This window comes from Heterocephalus glaber, unplaced genomic scaffold (assembly GCF_053883595.1).
Source record: "Heterocephalus glaber isolate CG9 unplaced genomic scaffold, H.glaber_assembly_v1.0 deba00001555, whole genome shotgun sequence".
NCBI lineage: Eukaryota > Metazoa > Chordata > Mammalia > Rodentia > Bathyergidae > Heterocephalus > Heterocephalus glaber.
In genome coordinates, this window is record NW_028258346.1 from 3,787,042 (window position 1) to 3,812,668 (window position 25,627).

At 42.1% G+C, this 25,627-nt stretch overlaps 1 protein-coding gene across 1 annotated transcript in view; it reads left to right on the forward strand.

Moving 5' to 3' along the window:
* The first annotated feature begins 5,306 nt into the window (after positions 1-5,306).
* The window catches only part of Sdc2 (syndecan 2), a 110,567-nt gene continuing 90,246 nt past the window's right edge, over positions 5,307-25,627 (forward strand). The window contains exon 1 of the mRNA XM_013074141.3: positions 5,307-5,978. Coding sequence (XP_012929595.1) covers positions 5,919-5,978 — 60 coding nt within the window. The 5' untranslated portion in view covers positions 5,307-5,918. The remainder of the gene's footprint in view (positions 5,979-25,627) is intronic.

Consider the following 25,627-nt stretch of genomic DNA (forward strand, 5'->3'; position numbering starts at 1 on the left):
GCTATGTCCTCTATTCCATCTATCTATGTGTCTATTTTTGTGATAGAACTGTGCCGTTTTGTTACTAGGGCTTTGTAGTATAATTTGAAGTTGGGTATTGTGACACCTCCAGCCTTGCTTTTTGTTCAAGATTGCTTTGGCTCTTCTGGGTCTTTTGTATTTCCATATGAATTTCAGAATTTTTTTCTAGTTCTGTGAAGACTGTCAATGGTATTTTGATGGGGATTGCATTTAATTTTTAGATTGGTTTCATTAATAGGACCATTTTAACAATCTTAATTCTGCCAGTCCACAAACATGGGAGGTCTTTTCATCTTCTTCAATTTCTTTCTTTAGAGCTCAGAAATTTTCATTGTAGAAGTCTTTCTCTTTGTGGGTTAGGTTGATTCCTGGGAATTTAATTTTTTTTAAGGCTATAGTGAACGGAATTATTTTCCTGGTTTCTTTCTCAGTTAGTTCATTATTGGTATATAGAAAACCTATGGATTTTGAATCCTATTAGTCATCTTTTTCTTTTAAAGTTTTTTTCTGAAAATCTAAATATTTTAAGTTTGTCTTCATGAAGATTGTTCTTCACCTGTATGTACCTCATAAAGCACCAGATGGCAAGAATTTCACTCTATTTGGAGTGAAGATAAGGTAGTTACAACTCTGCCTTATTTTCACCTTTGTCTCCGTCTGAGATCACCTGTTTAGCAATAATAGAAGCCCTCTTAAATTAGCTAAAGAAAAAGAAGGAATTCACCTTATGGATATCAGAGTATCTTGTAGACCCTAAAGGAAGAAAGTTGATCTGGGTCTCAAAAGAAGTTAGAAGAGCAACTGAAAAGAAATCAGAAACTTACATTATTTTGGAGCCACACATCTTCTGTTTCTGCTTCTCTCTGTTCACTTGTTCTAGTCCTTCTGTTATAGATCAACCTTTCATTGATTTAGTGCATCAGGATTCTTTACAGGTTTTGAATGACTTCTAGGTCAATGGCAATCAGGTCAGACTCTGAGTTCCTTGGTTTATAGAATCTGAAGAATGAATCTTAGCTCCTGGTCCACTAATCACTTACCTCCCTCTACTCCCAGGTCTGGTCTATACATAGAAATAAGGAGGGTTGGGAGCATTCAGTATGCAGCATATAAAGGGACTATAAGAACAGTAAATGGGTTTAGAGCAAACTGTCAGTAATGTGATAGTCCACAGACAGTAATAATATCAGTACCATCCAGTAGTAGGTGAATAGATAAAGAAAATGTGTTACAGGGCCGGGGATTTAGCTCAGTGGTTTTGCTGCCTGCTGCGCAAGCACAAGGACCCGAGTTCAATCCCCGGTACCAAAAAAAAAAGAAAAAAGAAAAAAGAAAATATGTTACATATACACAGTGGAATACTATTTAGCCTTAAAAAGAAGGAAATTCTGGGCTAGGGATTTAGCTCGGTGGTGCCACGCCTGCCTTGCAAGCGCAAGATCCTGAGTTCAATCCCTTGTACCAAAAAAAAAAAAAAAGAAAAAAAGGAAATTCTGTTATTTATGATGACATCTGGAGGACCTTCTGTTAAGTAAAATAAGCCAGGTACAGAAAGACAAATTCCATATGATCTCATTTATATATGGAATCTAAGAACATTGAACTCACAGAAGCAGAGTAGATTAATGGTTCCCAGAGGCTGGGGGTGAGAAGAAGGATTCACGAGAGATGTTGCCAAAAGGTACAGACTTTCACTCAGATAAGAGGAATAAGTTTACGAGATCTAGTCACATCATGGGACTAGACTTAATAACAATATATTGTATCTCTGGAAGTTGGAGAGATTTAGATGTTGTCAACATATAGCGACTGTGAGCGAGTACATAGGTTTCTTAGCTTGATTTAGACATTCTACAATATATACATATTTCACAACAGCATTCTCTACAACATAAATATAAACAATTTTTGTCAGTTTTTAAAAAGTACCATTTTACATAAAATCATCCACGATGAGATTTTTCTGTACAACTGGATATGTATAAATGCAGCCCAAATAACTAGAGAACAACTTTGCGGTACCTTCTTAAATTCATATATCCATGTATGGGTCTTAGGAAAATGTTTGGTGCCCAAGAATGATGTATTCTATAAAATATTTTTCTTAAATGTCATATCTGATTTGAGGATGAAATTTGTTACGTACTTTAACCACAGAACAGCCATTAGTTTAAAAATGCATTAACTCTAACACAGTCCAAGAAACTTCACATGGCTAACCAATGAGCACCTGGCAAATGAACCAGATACTGTATGTTTGTTGACCAAATAAAAGTCAAGTTTTGCCACACTGAGCCATGCCACATTGAGCCATGCCACACTGTTATGAACCAAACCACCTGAATGTTTTGTCTCATGTCTTACTCAGGGGATAATTTATGTATTATACAGTTCCTTGACTTTTTGGTCTATGCCCAGCTGTCCAAAATGCGGCATTGTTTTTTCATTAATAGCACCATATCAATTTATAAAACTCAAATGAGCTAACTTCCCTTGCAAAGGGTTGATGAAGTGAAAGAAGAGAACAGGGGAAAATTTGAGGCTAAAATTAAATTTTTTTCTTGGATTGTCTGTAGATTTTTATCATGGCCTCTGCTCGCTTGCCATTATTAGCAATGAGTAATTGATAGTTAGTTTGACAGGCTTTCCTCTTACTCTCAGGCTCTATTATCTTTCAGGTGAATATTTTCTGGGGTGATCTTACCTGGTGGATTGCTAGTGTAGACCCCGGTATCATTCCAGGGAGTGCAAGTGAAATAGCACCCGAGAACAACGGGGTGACATCTTTTTCCTTTTGTAGCTTTCCCTACTCTGACAGCTTACTTTGAGACAAAGCACCTGCTTGTTCATGGCTATAACGTGATATTGTTAGATATCAGAATCTATTGTGTCCACTTAGGTTTAAAAGCATGCCTTCAGTAGCTTTCATTTCTATTTTTTCCATTTATGAGGTTCTGTTTCATTCCCATTTTTCCAAATTTGTGTCTTAATCTCTATATTGTGCTCATTACATATGTATTTTCTTCTGATATTTTTAAAGCAGGTGTTCATTTTATCAGCAATCAGTGACCTCCTCTGGGAAGTGATTGAGTAAGCTGTCTGAATTGCCATCGCCCTCAACGCGCAGTACTTACAATGCAGGACAGAAAACCCTATTAGCAAATAAACTTTGGTTTGCCAGAAGCTACACTTAAGTGTACTAGATATAATATAATCAATTCTATCAAAATTTAGTTCCCAACAGCTTTTCACCCAATTATCAAAACATATAAACATGTCTTCACTATTTTCAAATTTAGACATGTTTCTAACACTAGAGGACGCTCTCTGTCTCCTACCCACATCCTTACGTGGCACAGGTGTCCTATTGTAGCCGACTTGTGTGTAAATGCTTTTCATATTGTCACATTACCCTCCTGAACATCAGATCTTGAATATTTGTTTTCTCATACTTTGTAGCATATGACACTCAAAATGGTACCAATTCCCTGAGTACACAGTTTCAATGTTGCACCAACTTTTTTTTTTTTGGTGCCAGGGATCGAACTCGGATCCTTGTGCTTCGGTGAAACCACTGAGCTAAATCACCGGCCCCCTGCACCAACATTTTAAAAGAATAAATCACTGAAATTCTCATGAATCCCGAGAGTTTTGGAGCATATTTTCAGGGAAGCTGGAAGATACATCATTTTTGCTCAATTTTTTGTTTTCCCCTGTCCCAGGGATTGAACCCAAGGCCATCACACCGAGCTACACCTCCAGCCTTTTTATTTTGAGTGAGGGTTTCTCTAAGTCACCAAATTATCTAGGCGGGACTTTGAACTTGGGATCCTCCTTTTTCAGCATCACAGAGTGCTAGGATTACAAGCATACGTCACCACTCCCAGCCGGCCTCTGCATTTTATCACTGCCTGCCCAAACTGAATCAGTCACTGTGTGCCTTGTAAGATGCATACCCGACAAGGAGCAATAATTGAGAACCAGCGAGTGAGTGCATTATCTCATTTTCCTGGAATTCTCATTTATTTCATGGATTCTTAACTGTTGAGGATAACAGAAGTATGACGTTGCTTGAAGGCTAGAAAGTGGATTGGGTCCCCTTTTGGACATAGAGGTGAAAATTTATGGCATTTTGCATTTCTTCCACCCTGGTCATTTTCCTTTGGAACCTCATTTCAGAAGTTTCCCCATCTTATCCACTTCCTCAGTCTCACAAATAGTCCAGTCTACATCTGTGTATCTTAGGTGCTCACAATTCCTTATGTAGTGTGGACTATGCTTAAGAACAAAATTTATTTAAGATATATTTATTGTGTTTTTATTTATCAGAAATGAGGAAACTGGTGAACAACACAAAAAGGACCCTGGTTTCTGGCAGTGGGTGTTGTAGGAGCAGAATGGCTTTGTAAGTTGCAGACAAAAAATGATGGTGGAAACTGAAAAAGAATATGCCTCTGCCACGTTCTGTAGCATACCATAGACGCTGAATTGAAAGGAAACATCAATTCGTAACAGAGTATTTCAGAACAGTTGCCTCCACTCAGGAAATAATTTTCATTATTGTCTCCAAACTAGAAATTACTTTATCCTTTTCTTTGAAATTCCCCTAAATCTGTTATTATTCAGGATCTCTATCCAATTTCTCATCAAATTGGCCTATTTGTAGCTTCCAAACGTTAACACCACTATCGGAAATGGAGCCTATAAAAATGCCTTAGGGACATAAACTATGTGTGGGGCAGAAATGGTATTTAAACCTTTAATGAAATTATGAGCTCTGGAACTGCTGCGTATTGGGTTTATAGGATTCTTCCTCCACTTCCTGTTTTGGGGGAGATGGAGGGTGGGAAACGGCCTTAATACACATTTGTCACATTTATTGTCTTCTCTTTTAAAATGCAATTTTCACGAAGCCAGGATTTATGAGTATTTCACATTGCTTGAAGGTATCTATAAACTTTCTTTTTTTCAACTCTCAAAGCGGTATCTCCCCGTTGGTCTAATTCTTGCAAGCAGAAAGGGAAATGTCTGTCGTTTCTGCATAGATCCTTCTTCAGAAGAGTGCAAGGGAGGAAAAAGGGAAAAGTGGGAAAGGGGTAAGAGTATAAAGGAGAGGGGAAGGGGCAGAGAAGGGAAAAGGGGGGACATTGGCTTGCGGACGAGGATTTCGGGAGCAGCCACAGCGCGGAGCCGCTGACGCCCACTGGCCCTCGGAGCTGCCAATCGGGTGTAATCCTGTAGGAATTTTCCCGGGTTTATCTGGGAGCCACACTGCCGCCTCTTCTCCCCTAGTCGCCCGAGGAGCCCGGAGAAGCAGGCTCGGGAGGGAGGGAAGGAAAGAGCGGAGGGAAAGAACGGAGGCGGAGGCTCGGAAGGAGGAGGAGGAGGAGGGCGAGGGGGAGGAGCAGGGGCGCAGCCGCCGAGCCCTCAGCCCGCCCCGGCGTGCGGCTCTCCAGACGCCCCGGGAGCTCCGGCTGCGCGGATCGGGCGACCCCGCCGCTCGGCCCCCAAACTTCGGCTCCAGTACTAGCCATCGAGTTCATTCCTTAAATCCAGAAACCCAGCCGCGGAGCGGGGAAGGAGGGCGCGGAGGAAGGAGTAAAACCACAGCAGAGCCAAAGAACACCGGAGAGCAGCCTCCTTGGAGCACCAACTCCGCGGCCGGAGCGCAGAAACCAACAAGTGAGAAGGCGCCGCGTTCCCGGGGCGCAGAGCGGGCGGCGGGAGCAGGCGCAGGAGAGAGCGGGCGCCCCCAGCTCGGAGCCCAGAGCCTGAGCCCGGATCGCAGCGGCTGCTCGGCTCTGGATCCCTCTGTGCCGGCTGAGCGCTGGGCCGGAGGAGGCTTCATTTCGCTCTCGTTGCAAGCGGCGACTAGGAGAAGCCGGTCCCCGAGGAATATGGGGCGCGCGTGGATCCTGCTCACCTTGGGCTTGGTGGCCTGCGTGTCGGCGGAGTCGGTGAGTGGGCCGGGCAGCGGACGCGCGATAGCTAGGGTGTCCTGTGTCACGAGAGCAGCTTGCGGAGTACTGGGGAGCGCCACGCGGGGGATCCCCTTGGCCTGACACCGCGCTTGGCCCCTGGGATCTGCTGGGCTAATGCACTCGCTTCTCTACGCTTTCGCCCCCGAACTGTTACCTTCCTTTCCCGCAGAAAGGCGTTAATTGCAGGTTTTTCCCTACGGATTCCCGGGGATGGGGCACAGCCTTGCAGTTTTATCTGCCCGCAGAGGCCCGAAGGCGCTCCCAACTTTGTCGCCCTCGGGGAATCTTGGTGCGTGGTGCGGGAAGGACGGAGGGGAAAGGGTGCCTGCAAGAGATCCAGTGCACTTCGCGAGTCCCAGGAGTGACCTGGAAACTTTGGGAACCGTCTCTCTACCCTAGCTTCTCAGTTGGACTGAATGCAAGTTCTTGGGAGACGGGGCCCAGATTTAAGAAACCCGCGAGCGTTCGGGTAGGAAAGTTTGGAAAAGTTCTTTTGTTTGATGCATCCTGTGGCTGGGGCTAGGTTCCGACCCTGCGTGGAAAAGAGATCCGCAGTCCTGCAGGGGACTTAAGAGACCCGCGGGTCGGGTCCGAGAGTGCTGGGGCGCTGGCCGCTGGAGCCCGGTCCTCCGGGACCTCTCCTCCTAGAGAGCTGCAGAGCAGCCAGAGCCTCCCGGGCTGGAGGACATTATAATCCGGGTTGCTCTGCAGTGCCGCCAGCCGAGCAGGCGGGCTCCTGGGCCATCGCGCGCGGCCTCGGGTCGCCGGACTTTCGGGACCGGAGCTTTGCTCTGCCACGCGCGCGCTCTCGGCCTCGGCAGGAGGAGTCTCCGCGGGCGCGGCCGGGTGCGGATACCCCGCATCCCTCCTCCGCCCTGGCAGTGCGAACTGATTGCTCCTGTGGGTCTCCTTTCTGAGGTTGGAGCTTGTTTCCCTTCGTCGCCCAATGAGCGCCCTCTAATGGGAGCTGCCTCCCCGGCTCCCCAGTCCGCGGGCGTCCCTGCCTGGGAGCTCAGTCCCGCCAGGTGGAATCCGGAGCACCCGGGGTTCGGTTTGGTCCGCAGTATCGGTGCCGCCCGCAGCGTTAGTTTCTGCCCTTTCTAGTTCCCCGAAGTTGCTGTTTTTGCCACCTAATAAAGTGTGCATTTCTAACTAATTGAAATGTTCTTCCAAGACAGAATATTATGTACCATTTCTGGTAGATTTTGTCGTCCCCCCCCCATATTGGGATGAGGTAATTTCGGGTTGGGAAACTTCTTTGGCTCTCAGCATTTGTCGTGGGCATTTGTCATCAGGGTGGTAGCTGCTTTGTGGAAGCAGGCCCTCAAATGTCCCTGTGGGTTGGAGCATGTAGAATTGGAAACTATGCAGAATAGATGAGTATTTTGAGTTCTCAGGTTGTAAAATACAACTCCGAGCCTTATCAGTATGTTTCACTGACAAATGATAGTTTAATCCGTTGGGATAAGCAGTCCCCCAGCCAGTTATGAACTTTGGCCCGTTGTACATTAAAAGGGAGCGATTGTGTGTTTATTTCGGAAAAACATCATGCTCATCTTGTTGCAAAACAGGGTAAAGGGACAGCTTCATCTAATTTTCAATAAAAACGGTGCCTAAAATGCTGTTTAGTTTTAGTAGAATTTTTTCTTTTTTAAAGACTAAATGCTGTCCTGGGGTTTGTTAAGAAATGTTATTGTTTTGGGATTCTAGAAAAAGAAAAGTCCTGTTTTGTTTGTTTGTTTGTTTGTTTTTGCATAAACATGACAGTGCTCCTTGAGTTAAGTTTTTGGCTGAACTATACCTGTCCTCCCCAGTGACAGCTTTGCCCTGAAGTCTGCATCTTCGGGAGTCTAACATTTCTCAGTTTGAACAAGAATTGGATGTTTTCAGAGTGAACGGATTTATTGCAGAAGGCACTGTTTTCAGCCATTGGAATATCCTCCAAAAGGGTGATTAGATATTTTTAAAATGTCAACTCGGAGACTCGCTAGAGTCTTTGTTAGGCAGTGAGTCAGTCTTTCTCCATGGAAGCTGTTTCAGGGTTCGGAATGGCTAATAGTTCATTTAAATTACTTCCTAGTCTTTATTTGTTTCATGTATAGCAGCATAAATATAAATACACGGACTTGAAAGGCTTAATTTTTAGAAGTTTAGTAGTCAAAGAACATTATTCCCTGTGCATTGCATTTTAATTTGAAAACTGCCACTGTGTCCTGGGATTTAGAAGTGATCCTTTGAGCTGAGAGACTGTCTTAAAGAGGAAGCAAGGAGAAATGTCTGTGGATAGTGAGTTCTTGAGTTTTAGACCTAGCTGGGGATGGGGAGGTTCTCAGGCGCTTAGGCTCAAAGCTGTCTGTGAAAAGGACCCAGCGGCCCTGGCCCCTCCTAGATGGATGCAGAGAAAGCTTCTGTTCCTAGGGGCCCATTCATGTTTTTCACTGGCAGGTTAGAACCTTCACTGCAGGGAAAACCGGCAGAGGAAAAGACTGAGTGTACCAAAAGTATCATGCTGCTGTTTTTCTGTCCGTTTTTCACATGACTGTTTATCTTTAGAAATAGTATATTGCAGGCTGCTATAAACATGTAATTTGAACTGGAAATGTGTATAAGAAAAGGAAGCATTTTGAACCAGTGGGATTTTATAAACATGCTTAGATGTCAGTAAATTAAAAGAAACTGTCAAGTCCTTCAGAGCCATGCATTACCTCACAGAGCTTTATGAAAGACAGGCTCTTGAAAGTTTGCATTAGAAGGAAAAATAAAATTGAAATTGTAGAACTTTTTGCAGTTCTTTTAAAGATATATGTTGGCTGTTTTAGTGCTGAGACAAATTACTTCTGCCAGAGAGTTTGATAGAAACGGGGCTCTTTATCTCTTAGTTGGATATTAGCAGATAAATGTTGAAAGCTCTTAGGAAAAAAGAGGAGGCTTGCAAGATGATGTGTGTCCAAGGAATTTGCCTTTCAACTCCTGCTTCTGAGTTGTCATGTATCTAGTTGTTATTTCTTTCCTTTTTGGGGGCCGGGGGGTACCGAGGATCGAACTTGGGACCTTTTGATTGCGAGACAGGTACCGGAACCACTGAGCTAAATCCCTGGCCGTCTAATATTAATATTAATATTTCTAATATTAACTGGTAAGTAATAACTATATATTGCGAGGGTGCCCTGTGATGCTTTGACACATGCGTACATTGTGTAACATTTCAATTAGGGCCACATATCTAGTGTTGGAGTGCCCACCACCCATAGGGCAGCCTGACTGTGCAACATGATCACTCAACTGGCACTAGGAGTGGCGATTAGTTTGGGAAGAATTGCCAAAGGTCAGCTAGTTTTTTTTCCAGGGCAGAACCAGTTTTTAATTCTGCCAGAGTCCTAGAGACAGGACTGGCCGCCCAGAGGTATCTTGGAGTCCGCTCAGGTTGGTCAGATCTGTTAGCTGCACAGCATTTGGCTAGCTCTGTCATTAAGGTTTATAGGGAATCAAGTTAAGCCACTGTGCTTGCTCTTGGTGTGGCTGCTGGCTGTGACCCAGGAGGTCCCGGGAGGAATGTTTTTGAGTTTAGATTCTCACTAGATGTCCTTCTTCCATTGCCAAAAACCAAACTAAAAGATCTCGCCTATCATTTTCTTCTTCCCAAGGCAGAATGATCTCCTATTCATGCCTCTGTCGATAGCATATTCCAGTGTCTCAAAATCACTTAATTCTTTCACGGACTAGAAGCCAAAATAAAGTCTTAGAGAAAAGTTAGAAGTAATGAAGAAGAGACTTTGCTGAAAACAAGCTACTTTTCTTCAACTCCTGTAGTCAACAGTGCCAGTACTGTCATTTTAAGTCTTTGGATTTGAATCGTAATGAAATTCTTGACTCATTCATCTCGGTTCACATCCATATCCATCTGCCTCTAACACCACCTATACTTATTCATTCCACAACTACGTATTCCGCAGGAGAATATCCCTCCTAGGTGCTGGGGTTAAAACAGTGAACAAACCTGTATGAATGATGAATGATGAATGATGCACGTTGATCTTGCCTTCTTTTGTTCCACGGATCCATATCTCTTCTTTCAGTTTTTTTCTCCCTTGAGCCCTTGCCAGCTTGTGTGTCTATGTCAGTACTGTGTAGTTGCCATATCTGGCCCAGATGCTTGTCTGCTCTTTGACTTGACCTCTGCCACTGTGATCATGTTACCCATGGTCTACAAAAACTTCCTCAACTCCTCACTGCCATGGTGTGGAGACTGTGTGCCTTGACCAGGTTTACAGTAAAACTGTTCCATAATAGTATTTTGTTTACTCCCTTGATCTCTGGCCACCATGTCTCCCGGCCCTGGCTGACTGGTGTCAGTGCTGTGGACATTACTTGGACATAGGCACCTGTTGAGCATTTCTCCATTGAAACTCTGTTAATTAGATCCAAACTCCAAATAGTTCCTTGTGACAGATCCGGCACACACCCCACACACCTTTTTATACTCTGCAAATAGTACTGCCGACGGGTAATCAGAATCCCTGAAAGTACATAAAGTCTATTTTTATAAGCATTTCAGATCATTCTAACATAAGATCTCAGCTTCTTCAGAGGCTTCAGGAGGATAGAAAGTTTGAGCCTGGCCTGGGCAACTTAGGGAGACTTTGACTCAAGGTTTTAAAAAATGAAGCACTGGGCATATAGCTCAGTGTGAAGGCCTTGGGTTCAATCCCCAATACCAAGAAAAAAAGTGTGGTGTGAGAATTGAAGCTAAGAATGCCTTTATGACATGACTGTCTTGAGCAGAAACTGAGGGGGCTACGTATGCATGGTGCGTGAAGCACAGAAGGTACTTAAGTGTTTTATTTTCCTTCCCTCCTTCCCTCTCTCCCTATTCTCCTTCCTTACCCTGGCTTCTGTTTTCATGCCTTGAAATGTAGGAACCACATAAAATGGTTTTGTTTCTATGAGGTCTTTTATGCTTCTAACCTTTCTCATCAAGATCAGTGACTCCTGAGGGGAAGGGCTGAGTCTCTACCCTCTGAGCTCGGCAGGTGCTGACCTGGGTCAGGAGCTGGGCAACCCCTGCTGGTGCTGAGATGCAGGCCCTTGGGGGCCTGGCAGGCTGGGTGGGTGGGTATTCCTGGCTGACCCCTCTGAAGGCAGTATGTGCCGGGGGCTGAATCCACCTGCCTCTAGTGGGCCCGGGCCAGGTGCTAGTATGGCTCCCTCTGGACTGCAGCCTCAGCATTGCTGTGGGGCTGGTGTGAAGTGTCACAAGACACTGGTGAGAAGTCTGGACACATCAGCACTGCGCTTACGGCTCCCTCCAGCTCCCTCCAGGTGAGTTGTGACCCAGCAGTTGGAAGGAGAGATCAGGATCTGTCACACATGAGCTGCTGGGCGTCTAGCATGAGGGGCAGCTGCGGGAGTGGGTACTGGGGGCCTGGGGCTGGGAAAGGGAGCATTTTTAATTTTTCAGGGTGGAAGTGTAATTTTTTTCAGGGTAGAAAGGCATGCAGCTTCTCCTTGGAGCTATTGGAGCTTCAGGAGCTAGGATGAAACGTCTGATTTGCATTTTGACATGTCTGTTTCTAGGGCAGATTTAGCTTTAGCAACAAGGCTGGAGGGGCGACTGCTGCTGAACTGGAAAGGACACTGTGGAAGAAGAATTGTGAATATCTTCTTTGGGGCATCTGGATGAACCGGTGGGACTGGGAGAGGATGTGTATAGTCTTGATGTCTTTGGAGACTTCACATTTGAATTTCTCATCGGCAGAGGGAGGTTTGCAGTTGGTGCTGTGAGAGCCAGTCTGTGGTCTAGACTCTCAGCTCTAGACAAGTGTTATTAAAAACAGACATGATGCTGTCACATTTCTCCCCTCTACCACTGAATGTGTTTCATGAGAAATGTCACAGAGATGCAGTAAATATATCATTTACAGAGTCTTACTGTTTATTTTTATGATTATGCAGGTATATCAAATATAAACAGAACTGACATAGGCTATGTGCAGTTAATTAGAATTTAGTCTTATAAAATGGCATGTGGAACAAGGTATGTATTTATTAAAGAAAATTTATTTTTCAGGCTTGTTATTACAAAAGGAAAAGTTAAATGTGGGCTTTTGTGTAATTTATTATTAAATATAAGGACAGTAAAATAAAAGTATAGCATTTGAAGGCTGGGCAAAAGTGAAATTTTTGCACAAATGTGATTAGCTATCTTATCATACCCTGTGGGATTGTGTATAAGGGTGGAATTAAACTGGAGAAACTTTCTGCCTTCACTGTTTATTTTTTCTGTTCTTAAAGGGGTGTGATTGGAGAGATACTAAGATTAACCTAATCAGTAAGCAATTATTAAGCCTTCATTGAACACTTTTTAAATTTATTTTTATTTTTAATTGCAAATAAAAATTATATGGGGCTGGGGATACAGCTCAGTGGCACAGTGCCTGCCTGGCAAGCATGTGGTCCAAAGAGTTCGATCCCCGGTACCCCCCCCCATATAAATATCATAGGCATTTGTTGTGTATAACATGTTGCTTTATTTTATTTTATTTTATTTCTTTGGTACCGGGGATTGAACTTGGGTCCTTGTGCTTGCGCAGCAGGCAGCGAAACCACTGAGCTAAATCCTCGGCCCATAACATGTTGTTTTAGCATGAAATACTTCAGATTTATTACTGAAGTAAGGAATTCATTTGCATTACAGAAAGGTAAGTCATTTCTAATGGCTGATGACAGTTCCTCAGTTTGAACTGTGTATTCATTTTATACTCGATTGTATGCATTTCTCTCTACACCCAGGATCTAATGTCTGCTCTTTTCCTATATATTTTCTTTTTTTGGTACTGGGGATCGAACTCTGGACCTTGCAGTTGTGAGGCAGATGCTGGAACCACTAAGCTAAATCCCCAGCCCCTCCTATGTATTTTCTAATATAAGCCAGTGTGCTATCAACACCAATTGATGTGGTAGGATCCAGTATGGCTTGATGGGATTTGGGGGGCTTCTGAGGTATACATTTTAGACTGTGTTGCAGGCTCCTTTCATGGTTTCTGGCTTGGCCTTCTACTTGCAGAGGGGGCCTTATGACTGGAGAATGGTCTGAGTGCTACAGAGAGCACAAGCAAGAAGCTAAATGAGATCTGGGGATGTGTAGGTCAGTGATAGAGTGCTTGCCCTGCAGGCACAAGGCCGTGGGCTCGATTTCCAGGACCACCGAAAAAAACTGAAAGGAGCAGTCCATGGAAGGGTAGCTCAGAGTATGGGCACTGGAGTTGACTGGCTTGGGTTAGAATACACCCACTATGCGACCTTGGGGAAATTTCTTAATCTCTGCTCAGTTCTCTCACCTGTAACATGAAATATCTTTTCTTTTTTTTTTTTTTTTTGGTACTGGGGATCGAACTCGGGTCCTTGCGCTTGCGCAGCAGGCGGCAAAACCACTGTGCTAAATCCTCAGCCCAAATTGAAGTATTTTAAAATAAGTTCTTGAGATTATGTGAGATAAAAATAGGTGGGGGCTCTTAGCCAGTGTCATATCCATGCATTGTACCATGCTAACTATGATTTGTTGGCATGCACACTTCGTGGGCTCACCTGCTACATGACAGCCCCGGGGGCAGCTCAGGCTATGCATGGTAGCTCCTACTTTCCACAGCTAGAGCCTCTTTCCTGTCTTAGGGTAGACACGCTCTGTGCTGAGATACTGGATGTATGCTTATACGCAGCTTTTTTCTAAAAACAATAAATATACTATTTATTGTTTCTGGCTGATGAAAGTTTTTTCTCACAGGTACTGGCCAGATCTGTGTTAGACTTGGAAAATCCATCTTTTCTAGTAGTTTTACCTCTGCAAATCTGTCCAAAGGAAATAAGCAGAACTGGTAAACAGTGTTTACAAATGTGTTTATTAAAGCTTTACTTAGAATAGTTTACAACATGGAAACACCTAGAATGTACAATAATAGAGTGATAGTTAAATAAGATTCTTATTTCTGTTAAATGTCATATAGCTATTAAAAGTATACTTGTATGCTTTGTATACTTGGATAACTTGGAAACTATATAAGACAAAAAGTGGGATAAAAATCATATATAGTAAGACTTTGATTATATTAAATAAGTTTATAATATATATAAAGACAATAAATGTGTATAGATAGGTATGTCTATGCACATGCACACAAACAGGTCCATATGATAGAGTTGTGTAGAAGTAAACAAACATGCTCCCACACCCATACACATCTGAGTACAAATAAAACTGGGGAAATTAGAATAAGATTGATGGGTTATATTAATGTAAGTATCCTTGTGATAGTCACTGAAGTTTTATAAAATATTACCATTGGAGGAAACTAGCTAACCCTCTATATTATTTTACAACTGGTTGTTAATCTGCAATTATCTGAGAAATTTCAACTTTAAAAAATGGCACCAGGCCTGGATGGTTTTACTAGTAAAGTTCTACTGATCCTTCAAGGACAGACATTTGTTCCAGAGCTTAGAGTATGATAGAAGGCTATTATTTTTTTATTTTGTGGGGTTAGCATTACTCTCTGTCAGGACGAGACAAGACAACCACAGGAAACCAAATCTATAGGTAAATTTCACTTATCACAGATGCCAACATTTTAGATAGCATATTATCGAACTGAGTTTAGGCACTAATGAAAGCATATGATGAGCCCAAATAAGACTTATGGCAGGAATGCTTTGACATCAGAAAAGCAATGCAGTTATGGGAGATAACCAATACAGTCATCTCAACAGATGCAGAAAAACATCTGATGAAAGTACAGTATATACAAATGTTAACATAAAGTTCCCTATATTCTGATTAACTGAAGTTACTATATTAGGATTAGTACATCTGTGCTGGAGACTTAATTCACTTGACATGTTTAGGAACCAAAAGACCAGTGTTTACTGAGTTGTTAGGCAACAGTCTCTAGTTGCATGGGTGACAGGTGCGTGATAGGCCATAAAGTCTGGGTCATGACACATAGATTTTAATTCATGTGGAGTTACAGTTCCAGAATTGCTACGGTTCAGTTGTGTGCCATCCTGAGTTAAGAGTAATGCAGATGATGTCTCATTAAAGTCTTAAGTCTTTGGAATCCTATATATTAAGGATCAGTTTCTGGTATTACCACTTGAAAGCCAGGTGACCAGGGGGAGATTCTTCATCTTTGAGCTTGTTCTTTTTTTTTTTTTTTTTTTTGGTACCAGGGATTGAACTTGGGTCCTTACGCTTGCGCAGCAGACAGCGAAACCACTGAGCTAAATCCCCAGCCTGCTTGTTCTTTAATGTAAACCTTACAATATTGTGTTTTTTGGTTACTCTGACGCTTAGCCTCAATAATGACTGAAGGTTTCTAACATAAAACCTGATCCACAGAAGGTGTATTAAGTATGTCTGTTTCTCTTTCCTTCTAGCTTTTAAGTTTTGTGATTCTGGAATATATTTTATGTATGTGTATTTATGCACACAGGTTTTGTGTTCCTCAATTACACTCTGATCCTTGTCACCAAAGGGGATGTATTTTCACCAATTTAGGATCAGTTTATTTTTTATTGGGCAAGGCACAATGCTGAATTATACTTTTCCTTTTCCCTATCACTCATATTTCACGAATCACAGTTAGCTTAAGCACATAAGAGACTTGCATAGAAGTTGGAAATTCAGTTAAGACTGGAATATTTAGGGTATTACTTGGGATTGTAATTGTAATATGCTTAAGGAAGGCCAACCTTGGACGCTTAAATTGTAAACTTCATTGTTTACTAGCAAATTAAAATCTTTATTTATGTCCCATTTCTGAACTCATTTAGATTAAGAGTGATGTTTTGATTAGATTTTGTAATTATCCCAATTACTGAATCAAGTTTTATGTTTGGTAAGTCAGCCAGTTAACATTTGTTCTCATTACTGTACCCTATCAAGGGCAAAACTCTAGGCTGGCCTTGCAGGTGAAAATGGCCTTATGACATAGTGCTTATTCTCAAACAATTGTTGTCTATATTTTGATTATTTAGGGTAATTGAGGATAAGTTGGACTCATGTATAATGTACTGTATGCGTTGTATGTAAAAAATGAGTGTTTTGTCTGGATCAAGTTGATGTATCTAGCAATCAAAATGGTCAACAATCTAGAAGAATAAGAATCCTTTGTAGAAAAGAAGTCACTATTTTTCCCCAAAACCAAAACACAAAACCTTCCCTGAAGTAGCACAGTGTGTTGGAGAAAAATCAGTCTTCTGTTGATGACTTGAAGAGACCTGATTTCATATTTTCCTCTGCTTCCCCATTTGCTTTCTAAGAAAAGACTTCCAAATAGTAAAGTGTACAGAAGATACGAAGAGCAAGAAAGCATTTAGAAGCTGAATGATCTATTGATTATTATCCAGTCAGATCTCCTTGCACTGTTAAGTTTTGGGGTCCTAAAGGTGAGAGCGGTACTTTGTAATATTATCTGTCCAGTTAAGTTTGAATTAAATTGGAATGGTGTTAGCAGAAATGAGATAATTCCCATTGTACTCTTTCGGATTTTGCTTTTTGAATGCTTACAACAATGGAAATTAGAACTGGAATTAACTTTTGTGTGTGTGTGGTACTTGGGGATTGAGCCCAGGACCTTTGCACTGAGCTATAGCCCCGCCCTTTTAAATTTTTTTTTTTTGTTTATTGATGTTTATTGCTTTTAAAAAATATTCTTTTATTGGTACATTTTAGGTATACAATACATTTACATTTATCATTGGGTGCTTGTACCTGTCAGCCTTTTAAATTTTGAACCAGTCTTGCTAATAATTGCCCAGGCTGGACTCTTAAGTTAAGATTCTCCTGCTTCAGCCTCCCAGTGTGCTAGGATTGTAGGCCTGTGCTATTAGCTTGAAACTGAAGTTTGAAAGGAAACACATCCAGAGAGGCTAAGCAGTTTGTCCAAGATGACATAGCTGGCTAATGGCAGTTTATGTTAAGCCTAGTCTATTTGACTTACTATTTATTATAATTTTAATTTATTATTTATTTTTTTCTTACCATAAAACATTCCTTTTCTGGCTCCTTCTCTCTGTTTTCCGCATATTAATACTTAACACCTCATATACTTGTTTCTAGCACGTGTGTGAAGAAATGAAACACCAAAGGAGACACATGTCATATGTCATGCCCTCAGAGTCAATGTGGTTAATGGGTTTTATCCAAAATGAATAATTTAGAGTGATGTTTAGATATTTTCTCAATTTCCAGCGAAAGTTGTACCCAGCTAATTGCTTTACTTGCACGTGAACCCTTTGGGTGATTATGGGAGAGGGACCTGAGAGGCTGGGATTTGGAAGACCCAGAGAGATCAGGGGCTGAAGTAAAGTTGATTTGTAAATCATAGGAAGATTGTGGAGACTTGTAGGCAGAAGAGAAGATAAAAGCTTCCTGGGGATAAGAATCAAGACTCCAAATAAAATCCTCATGAATTAATACTGCATTTTTTTCTGGGGGACAAAAGGCTGGTATTGTAGTTGAGAGATAAAGAGCATTCCTTGGATTTTTATACTAAAAGTACGTTGTTGCTGCCAGGAGGAAGGTCGGGGGGCCATGTGGCCCAGGCCTCTTCCTTCCCCCAGTTTCCTTTGCCAGGGTTGAATGTAGATTCATCTTTCTTTTAACAGTTTCCCTTGAATCCTGCTTTCGTAAATCTTAGCATAACATAAATATGTTTGCAGCAACCATTTTCAGAAAATAAGTCTGTGGGATATTTTTAAAGAAAAGATTTTATGGGAAGGCAGTAACATTAAAAATTACAGGGCCAGGGATTTAGCTCAGTGGTTCCATTGCCTGCCTTGCAAGCACAGGGTCCCAAGTTCGAGCCCCGGTACCAAAAAAAAAAATTACAACTCTGATTTCCTCTGCGGTTAGAACTATGGTAGGGACTTTCTTTGTTACCTGTAACTGTCTCACCTCTGCCAAGCAGCATCACTAACCAAGATGGAGTCTCACGTGGCCCAGCAGAAGTTAGATTGCAGTCCTGCCTTGCTTCTGTAGTCCTTGAAGAGCGTAGTGGAAGAAGTATTTAAGTGTCTCACCACTTTGGGGGGCGGGTACTGGGGATCGAAATCGGGACCGTGAGCTTGTGAGGCAGATGGCGGAACCACTGAGCTAAATCCAGACCCCTTACCACTTTTGATACAGTCTGATGGGTACAGCCTAAAGTAACGAAGCATCCATCCTTCATTTGCATTAGTTGATCTAATGCTCTAGGTCTCTGATACTCTGATTTCTTTACCAACATTATGAGCACATTGCTCGATGGCTTCTGTGTACAGCCTTCAGTTTGGTGATGGGAGAGCTAAGGGGTACGATTAATGGGAATTTCTTCATGTTATTTTTCCAGGACTGGGATGGAGCCCATGGCCTCAGACATGCTGGGCAAGTGCTGTATCCTTGAGCCCCATGCCTGGCCCAGTGGGAATCTCTTTAAATTCCAGCTCTACCAGTTTCTGGCAGTGTGACTTGAGGTGATGCAACCTCTTTATGCCTCGATGTTCACGTCTGTAAAAGGGAGATCAGTCACCGTAGCCACCTTACAGAGATGCTGGGAAGGCTAATGAATTGAGAGTGCCAGGCGCTTCCCCCGGTGTCTGGTATGGAGCCTGCGGCCTCAGCATTTATGATGGTTGGAATAGGCGCCCATTCAGTGTGCTGACAAAGACAAGAAGGCCTTGTGAGGTTTTGAACCTGAGAGAGAGGATGATGCCACTGATTGGATGGGCAAGTCAGAGGGAAAGGATGAACTTTTTCTCCTCTTTGTGGCTCTTGTGTTTTGGTGGTGGGAGAAACTTCCGTCTCTCTACCCTTCTCATCTGCCTGTTTGGAGATCCCTGTTTGCAACCCACACTGCACATTACATGAACTGGGGAGCTTCTAAAAGCTCTGCCCCAGACCTGCTAAAGCAGAACTTACGGGGTCGAGGTCCAGCTCTTGGATTTGTAAAAAACTCCCCAGGTTAGCCTTAACTTCCAGAAGCTTTGAAAGCCCCTGCTTGGGACAGCTTCTTGGTGTCCCCTAGCTTACCTGGCTGTCTGGCAGGTAAAATTTTGTAATGTTAAAGCATGTTTTCTGCTGCCTGTGACCAGGCCCATGGAAGTGGTGACTGCAGGATCCAGTGCTGCGGTGTTACAAAGCCCTTGCTCCCTTTTTCTTTATTACTTTTCTTCCAACATCTGTATGTGCATGCTTGTACTTTTTGGTAATTATTTTAGTGGATGATGATACATTTGACAGCTCTTGTGACACCAGATTATATACTTAGATCTTAAGTGAATCTGAGAATGTCTTTAAAAAAATGGAAACATTTCCCTTTCTGAAAGAAAGCTTTCCTTGGTGGAACAAAGGCTACTTGTCCTCTGGGTCTGGTTGCAAAAAGCATGTTTGGTCAGCTTATTAGATTTGCCTGAGTTCATCTCTGAACAGAGAAATTATGTGTTTTAAGGATGGGCAATGTATTTTAGGACTTGTCTGAAATCACTGGTCTTGGGTCAGCCCTACACGGGTGTCTTACTGATGGCCTGGTATGGCCACTGCACTTATGTTGTACAACTTAGATCTGGTTCAGGTCACATTTGCTCACTGCAGCTCTGTTGCTTGGGGTTGAAGTAGGAAGAGAGTCCTTTAGGCTGTCCTGGAAAAAAGACCTCTGAGTTATCTTTAGTTCTTGCTTAAGTAAAAAAGCAGCAGCCCATTAGCTAATCTAGTCATAGCTTACTTGGTTCGCATACCTAATTTAGGAGCATGTTTGCCCTCACTCACCTCTGAAAACCATTTTTCCATACATTGAATGGAAGAGGGGATATCTTTAATGACTCAGGGCAAAAACCTTCCGTAGGAATTCTGGATTTCTTAAAACTTTAAAAAGTCGCTCTGCGGAATAACAGTAAAACACTGACCCCTTTGAAGTGGGCATTCCCTGCATGTCTGTCCTACAGTTGAATTGAGATACGAGCCCTTCTCAGAAAGCTGGTAAAATGAGCCATTCACTTTGGTTCGTAAGCTTTTAAACCCATTGAGTGTGTAATGTCCGGAATGAAATTCAACATTACTGTTGATTATTTTGGTGATGATAGGGTTAAATTTGTCTTCACAAAGCATTAAGCATGCACAGACTGATCTTCCAAATTTCGAGAGTGGACATAGGACCCCCCCCCCCCAAAGCAGGAGTGTACTTCCGATGGATAAATTGTAATACCATTAGTAGATACAAGTGTTTTTCTCAGTGGACATTGATGTCCGTAAAGAGGAGTCAGTAATTAGCATTAGGCTGGTGGTTCTCAAAGAGTGGATGGATTGGCAGCATCTGCATCACCCAGGAACTTGTGCGAAACACAGACTTTGGGCCTCACTCTAGACCATCCTGACCGGAAATCCTTTTGCAGGTGGGGCCTGCAAAAGCAGAGTTTTAGAAAGACCCCAGAGGATTCTGTCGAAACTTAGAGTTTGAGAACAGCTGAGCCATAGCTGTCAGCCCAGAGGCACAGGCTGCATTAGATGAGAGTCCCTGAGTAGGGTGTGGTTTGGTAGCACAGGCCTGGATCTCAGCACTCTGGGAGGCTGAGCCAGGAGGATCACAAATTTGACTCTTGCCTGGGCAATTTGGTAAGATCCTGTCTTAAAATTTTAAAAAAAGGACTGAGGAATGTAGCTCAGTTCAATGGCCCTGGGTTCGATATCTCCAATACCGTGAAAAATAAAATGAGAGTCCTTGGTTGTGGGGCTCGATTTCAGAAACTGGTGTTAACTTTTGAAGCTGCCTTGGTCAGGCTCATGTGCAGGAAGACTTGGAGCCATTGGTTTTGTGCCTAGGTTTGCAGAATATGGCCCAGGCCAGCAAGCAGGGGTCCTCGGGGAGCTTGTTAGAAATCCAGAATCTGGACTCCAGTGAGTCGTGGTTTGCATGTTAATGAGATTCCTAGTGACTCAAAAACACATTTGAGGGCCAGGATTTAGCAAAGTGGTTTCATCGCCTGCTGTGCAAGCGCAAGGACCCGACTTCGATCCCTGGTACCAAAACACCCCCCCAAAACCAAAAAACCCAAAACACATTTGAGCTTCAAAACACTGTTCTGTAGAATTACAAGTTTCCTTCATAGAAATCAGTCCCTATAATGCTCTCGATTTGCGAGTCTGGTGAAGAGGCAGAACAGCTACCTTAGCTTCTGCCGGGTGGTGACTCAGAGGCAACCTCTGCAGGAAGGGGTGGCTCCAACAGGTGCTGCTTAGAAGGATCCAGGACCATTAGGCCTGATAGCAGCCCACCCGTGAGCTTCATCAAGTGAGACATGACAGTTCAGACCCTTCCAGGCACAACTACCAAAAATCCCAATTCACTTGGTCTAAAGCAATGAACTTCTTGGCCCAGATACTGCTGCCTTCACTCGTGGCTGCATCAAGAAGCTTATGTTCTGTCATTGAGCTTTTGGTTTTCTCCTTCTCTCAGCTCAGCTTTGCTTTGTTAGAGTTACTCTCTGGTCTTCCAGAATTAGGGCAGTAGCTCAGCTGTCGGTAAGAAGAAAGCCTCAAGTAAAGAGGCTTAAATAGATTACTTTTTGTCATCCTACTGTATTTCCCTGAAAATAAGACTAGGTCTTATTTTAAGTTTTGCTTCAAGAGACAAAGTAGGGCCTATTTTCAGGGGATGTCTTATTTTTTCATGTATAACAATCTACTTTTATTCACGTCCAACAATCTACATTTATGCACTTACTCATGTACAAAAATCTACATTCATTCAAAAACAGGCCATCTTCTTCTGGAACATCATTACACCTCTCCAAACCCCGAATTCTGGCCTGAATTTCTTGCTGGTACATTTCCTGTAGCACCATTGCCCCCAGTCTCTCGTGTCCAGTCAGAGCTCTCCTTAAATGAGCACTTCTTGTCCTACATGTAGCCTGCTCTTAGTGCATTGTCAACAGCTGTCGGTGATTTTATCCCATCAATTCTTCACCCAAGTCATGACCTCTTGCAGGCCAGGCTTCACAAAGTTTCCACTAAATCAAGTGTTAATTGAAGACCTACAGGACAAGTGGCAACAAAAATGATGTCAGTTGAGAATGATGGTCTATACAAAAGAATGAAAATTATAGGGACCAAAATTCAGGAAATATTTCTTTATTTCACACAAGTACATTAAGTACATCCATTACAACTTGTTATATTGCATTATGAAGATTCATTTGAGACACAAACATGTCTGTTCGTTTTCTATTGTGCATGTTAGTTGTGTGTTGTATCTGTACTCGAATTGGTCATTCTGCAATAAGTGTCGAGTTCATCTGTTTACATAGACATTTACCTCTCACTCAAAGGCACTCACTTAAATATTTACAAAGACTTAATTATAATTAATATTATAATTTACTATTTATATTTAAATATATTATTATTATTATTATTTTATAATTCAGTATGTCCATGGTGTATTGCAGTGGATACACTAAATGCATCCATCTGGCCGGTGATCTTAACTGGAGCTTATTTTGGGGGTAGGGCTTATATTATGAGCCTCCTGAAAAGGGCTTATTTTCCAGTTAGGTCTTATTTTTGGAGAAATCAGGTCATCTAGTCCAGGACTGGAGAACCTTTCCATGCTTCCTTGCAGCTTTAACCTTTGGACAAGGTGGCAGCCTTATCACACTACCTCCTGGCCAGGAGAAAGAGTCAAGGGAAGAGCCCTTTGGGAACACAGCCCGGAATGTAACACTCCATTCTGTCTCCAGACAGAGTCTGAAGAGGGCCCGCAAAGAGGCGATGGGGGACTCCACCTTACTGCATTCCATGGAGGTAGGGTTTAGGTTCCTGACTTACATCACAGAGAAGAAGCATGGGATGTGAGAGGTGTAGAAAGGGTTACCAGGCAGAAAGAAGAACCTCTCAGAGCCCAGCGCAGGTGCTCAGAGAGAGGTGCATTATGGTCTGAGTCTTGAGGATTTTTATATGGTTTGGGGGTGTGTCCTCCAGATGGCTGATCTAGGATGTGTGGGCCTACTACCTATTTGGTGGGCTAGCTTAGAATGCAAACCTTTTACATGTGTTTGTGCTGTAAAGATATGCTGTCCGTTTAGCAGCATTGCCACCTTGATGTTGGAAGTCTGAGATTTGTGAATCTGTGGTATCAGAGGAAGAGTGCAGGCTCAGTTTACAGGTGATAAGAACAGGCCAAAGTTAAAGACTTACTGTATCTTTAAGACCTTTAGGAATTTTTTTGGAGTTTCCTGGAAGGAAAAAAGGCATTGTAACTTTGGATAACTTTGTGTCCTGAAGCTATGTTTTCTTAAAACCATAATTTAAAAATTAATGATTTTCCTTGTCTCTTTTCTACCTATATTTATTTTTTTCTATCTCAATTCCATTTACATCCCACTGGTTGGATATAGTCATATGACCCCACAAACCACTACGCATGCTGGGAAATGTAGTATTCACAAGGTGGCCCTATGAGCAACTAAAACCTGGGGAAGTGATTTACTACAAAAGGGAAAATTAATGGCAAGTTAGCACCTGGCTGGTCCAAAGTTAACAGCTTATCGTATCAGTAGCTTCTGTGGAAAGAGATGCTGTTTTGCAGCCATTCCAATACCAATCCCAGGCTAGCTTGTTAATTATTAGCTGGCTTAGGTCACTTACGACCATGGAACTATATATGGAGGGAGAGTCACCTGAATCCCATGGGCCATAGTGGGAAAGGAGCAGTTCCCCCAAAGAAAAGTGGAAGGACTGTGACCTGAGGGAAGGAGAATGGATGCCATGGGAGTGAGATACCATTTCCTCCGTCTTCCTCTTATCATCTATGCTCAGGCTGCCCCATTGTAACTTCCCTTTCAAGTTGATTTTAACTGTTCCTGATTTTATCAGGATAAAATGTGGGGGCACACACCCCCCTTTGCCTTGAGCTCACACTCCTAAGAAGCATCTTGGCTATGGGTCCAGGCATTGTCCTTTGCTTATATATGTTTAGTTGGTGGTGTATGAAGTAGCAGGCATAGGACAGGGGAAACCAGACCTCAGATTTGCAGGAAAAGGAAGTAAAGGACTTGGGGGACCAATGTGGAGGTGGAGGTGTTTACTATCTGTCAACTTGGTTAAACACAGAATATTTGAAGATCGACACATTAGATACAAGGTACAGATTTACTTGTTGAGTTTAATAAACATAACAGATGTAGCAGGGTATCTTTCATCTCTTCTGTAAGTTGGTAAATTTGAATAAAGGGATAAATTTGTTCCTTGGGGAAATGATTTTATAAAATACTCTAAATGATTTGAATATTTAATTGCTAAAGATTGTGTAGAGGCCTACAATACATCAAACACCGAGTGTTAGAAAAATGACGACTTGAACTTGTGTTTACCATCTTCTTCTCAAGGTTTTGTTTTCTTTAATACACTTTTTATACCTTTTTCGTTGCACAAAGGATTTGAAATGTTTCCAAGACTAAATTCCTTTTCCATAAAATATGATGTTAATAGTTGAATTATACTCATATTCAAGTGGAGCATTTTAAAAGCATACTGTGTACTGGTATCAGAAAGAAGTTTTGAAAAAAAAGAAAGAAGTTTTGACATCTAACTAAGGGAAAAATAATACATAATAGTCAAATAACATGCCATTTCCAAGCCTCTCAATTGAATGCTTATTGTCCTTTTAATAAAAATGTGGATTGTAGGCAAATCTGATATAAATGAACTAAAATTTCATTTTCCAGAACTTTGTGTATTCTGTTAATAAGATTTACTCACAACACTATTGTTGGCTTAATAAATATTAAAAGAGCATTTGTGATATGCCTCCTGGCATTTTCTGTTTCTCTTCTCTGAGCATTAACTACTCTTGTGAGTCTTTACCAAGCTGTTTCTGTTGTTTGTGCCTTAAGGTATAAATACAAAGAGAAAACCAGGAGGACTCAAATTCCATACTGAAAACTATTTACAGATGTGTTTAATATTCATTCAGTAAAACCTTTTAGTTTATTGAATATTAAACTTTAAGCATTCTGTAAGTGAAAAGGGTTTGGTTTTTACTTTGCTGGAAATTTAGAAAACAGTAAGAATATAATGACTGGTCTTTATGTTGCCTTCCTGGATTTTATATTCTTTTGACCAGTCAAGGAGTGGAGACTTCAAGGAGATTGGTTTTGATTGGATAAAAGGAAGAACTTCTAAGAGACAGTTAGAACTGTGCTTGGGAGAAACAACCCTGTATGAATGGCCATTTATTTGGAATCTTAAGAGGAAATTCAGACCATCCTCTGGCTAGGGAGATTAGCTGACCTTCCCAGCTTCCTTCCAACCTTGGCAAATTTTGTTGTTCTTAAAATATTTAGATGTCGTATGCTGAGCAATCTAAAATTAATTTTCTTTCCTTTTCTGATGACTTGGTCTGACTCAGGCTAGAAATCTTCTGTTGTTCTTAGTTGAAGGACTGTGACAGTTGAGGACCACCTTTCTGTTAAACTGATGACCAAACTTCTATTTAGCAAATTTGGAGGACTATGTAACCTTGAAACTTGACATTGCCACAGACTTTGGGTACTTAATCAGAATAGTTAGCTTCACTGAATGGTGTGAGCGAGATGTGTGTCCT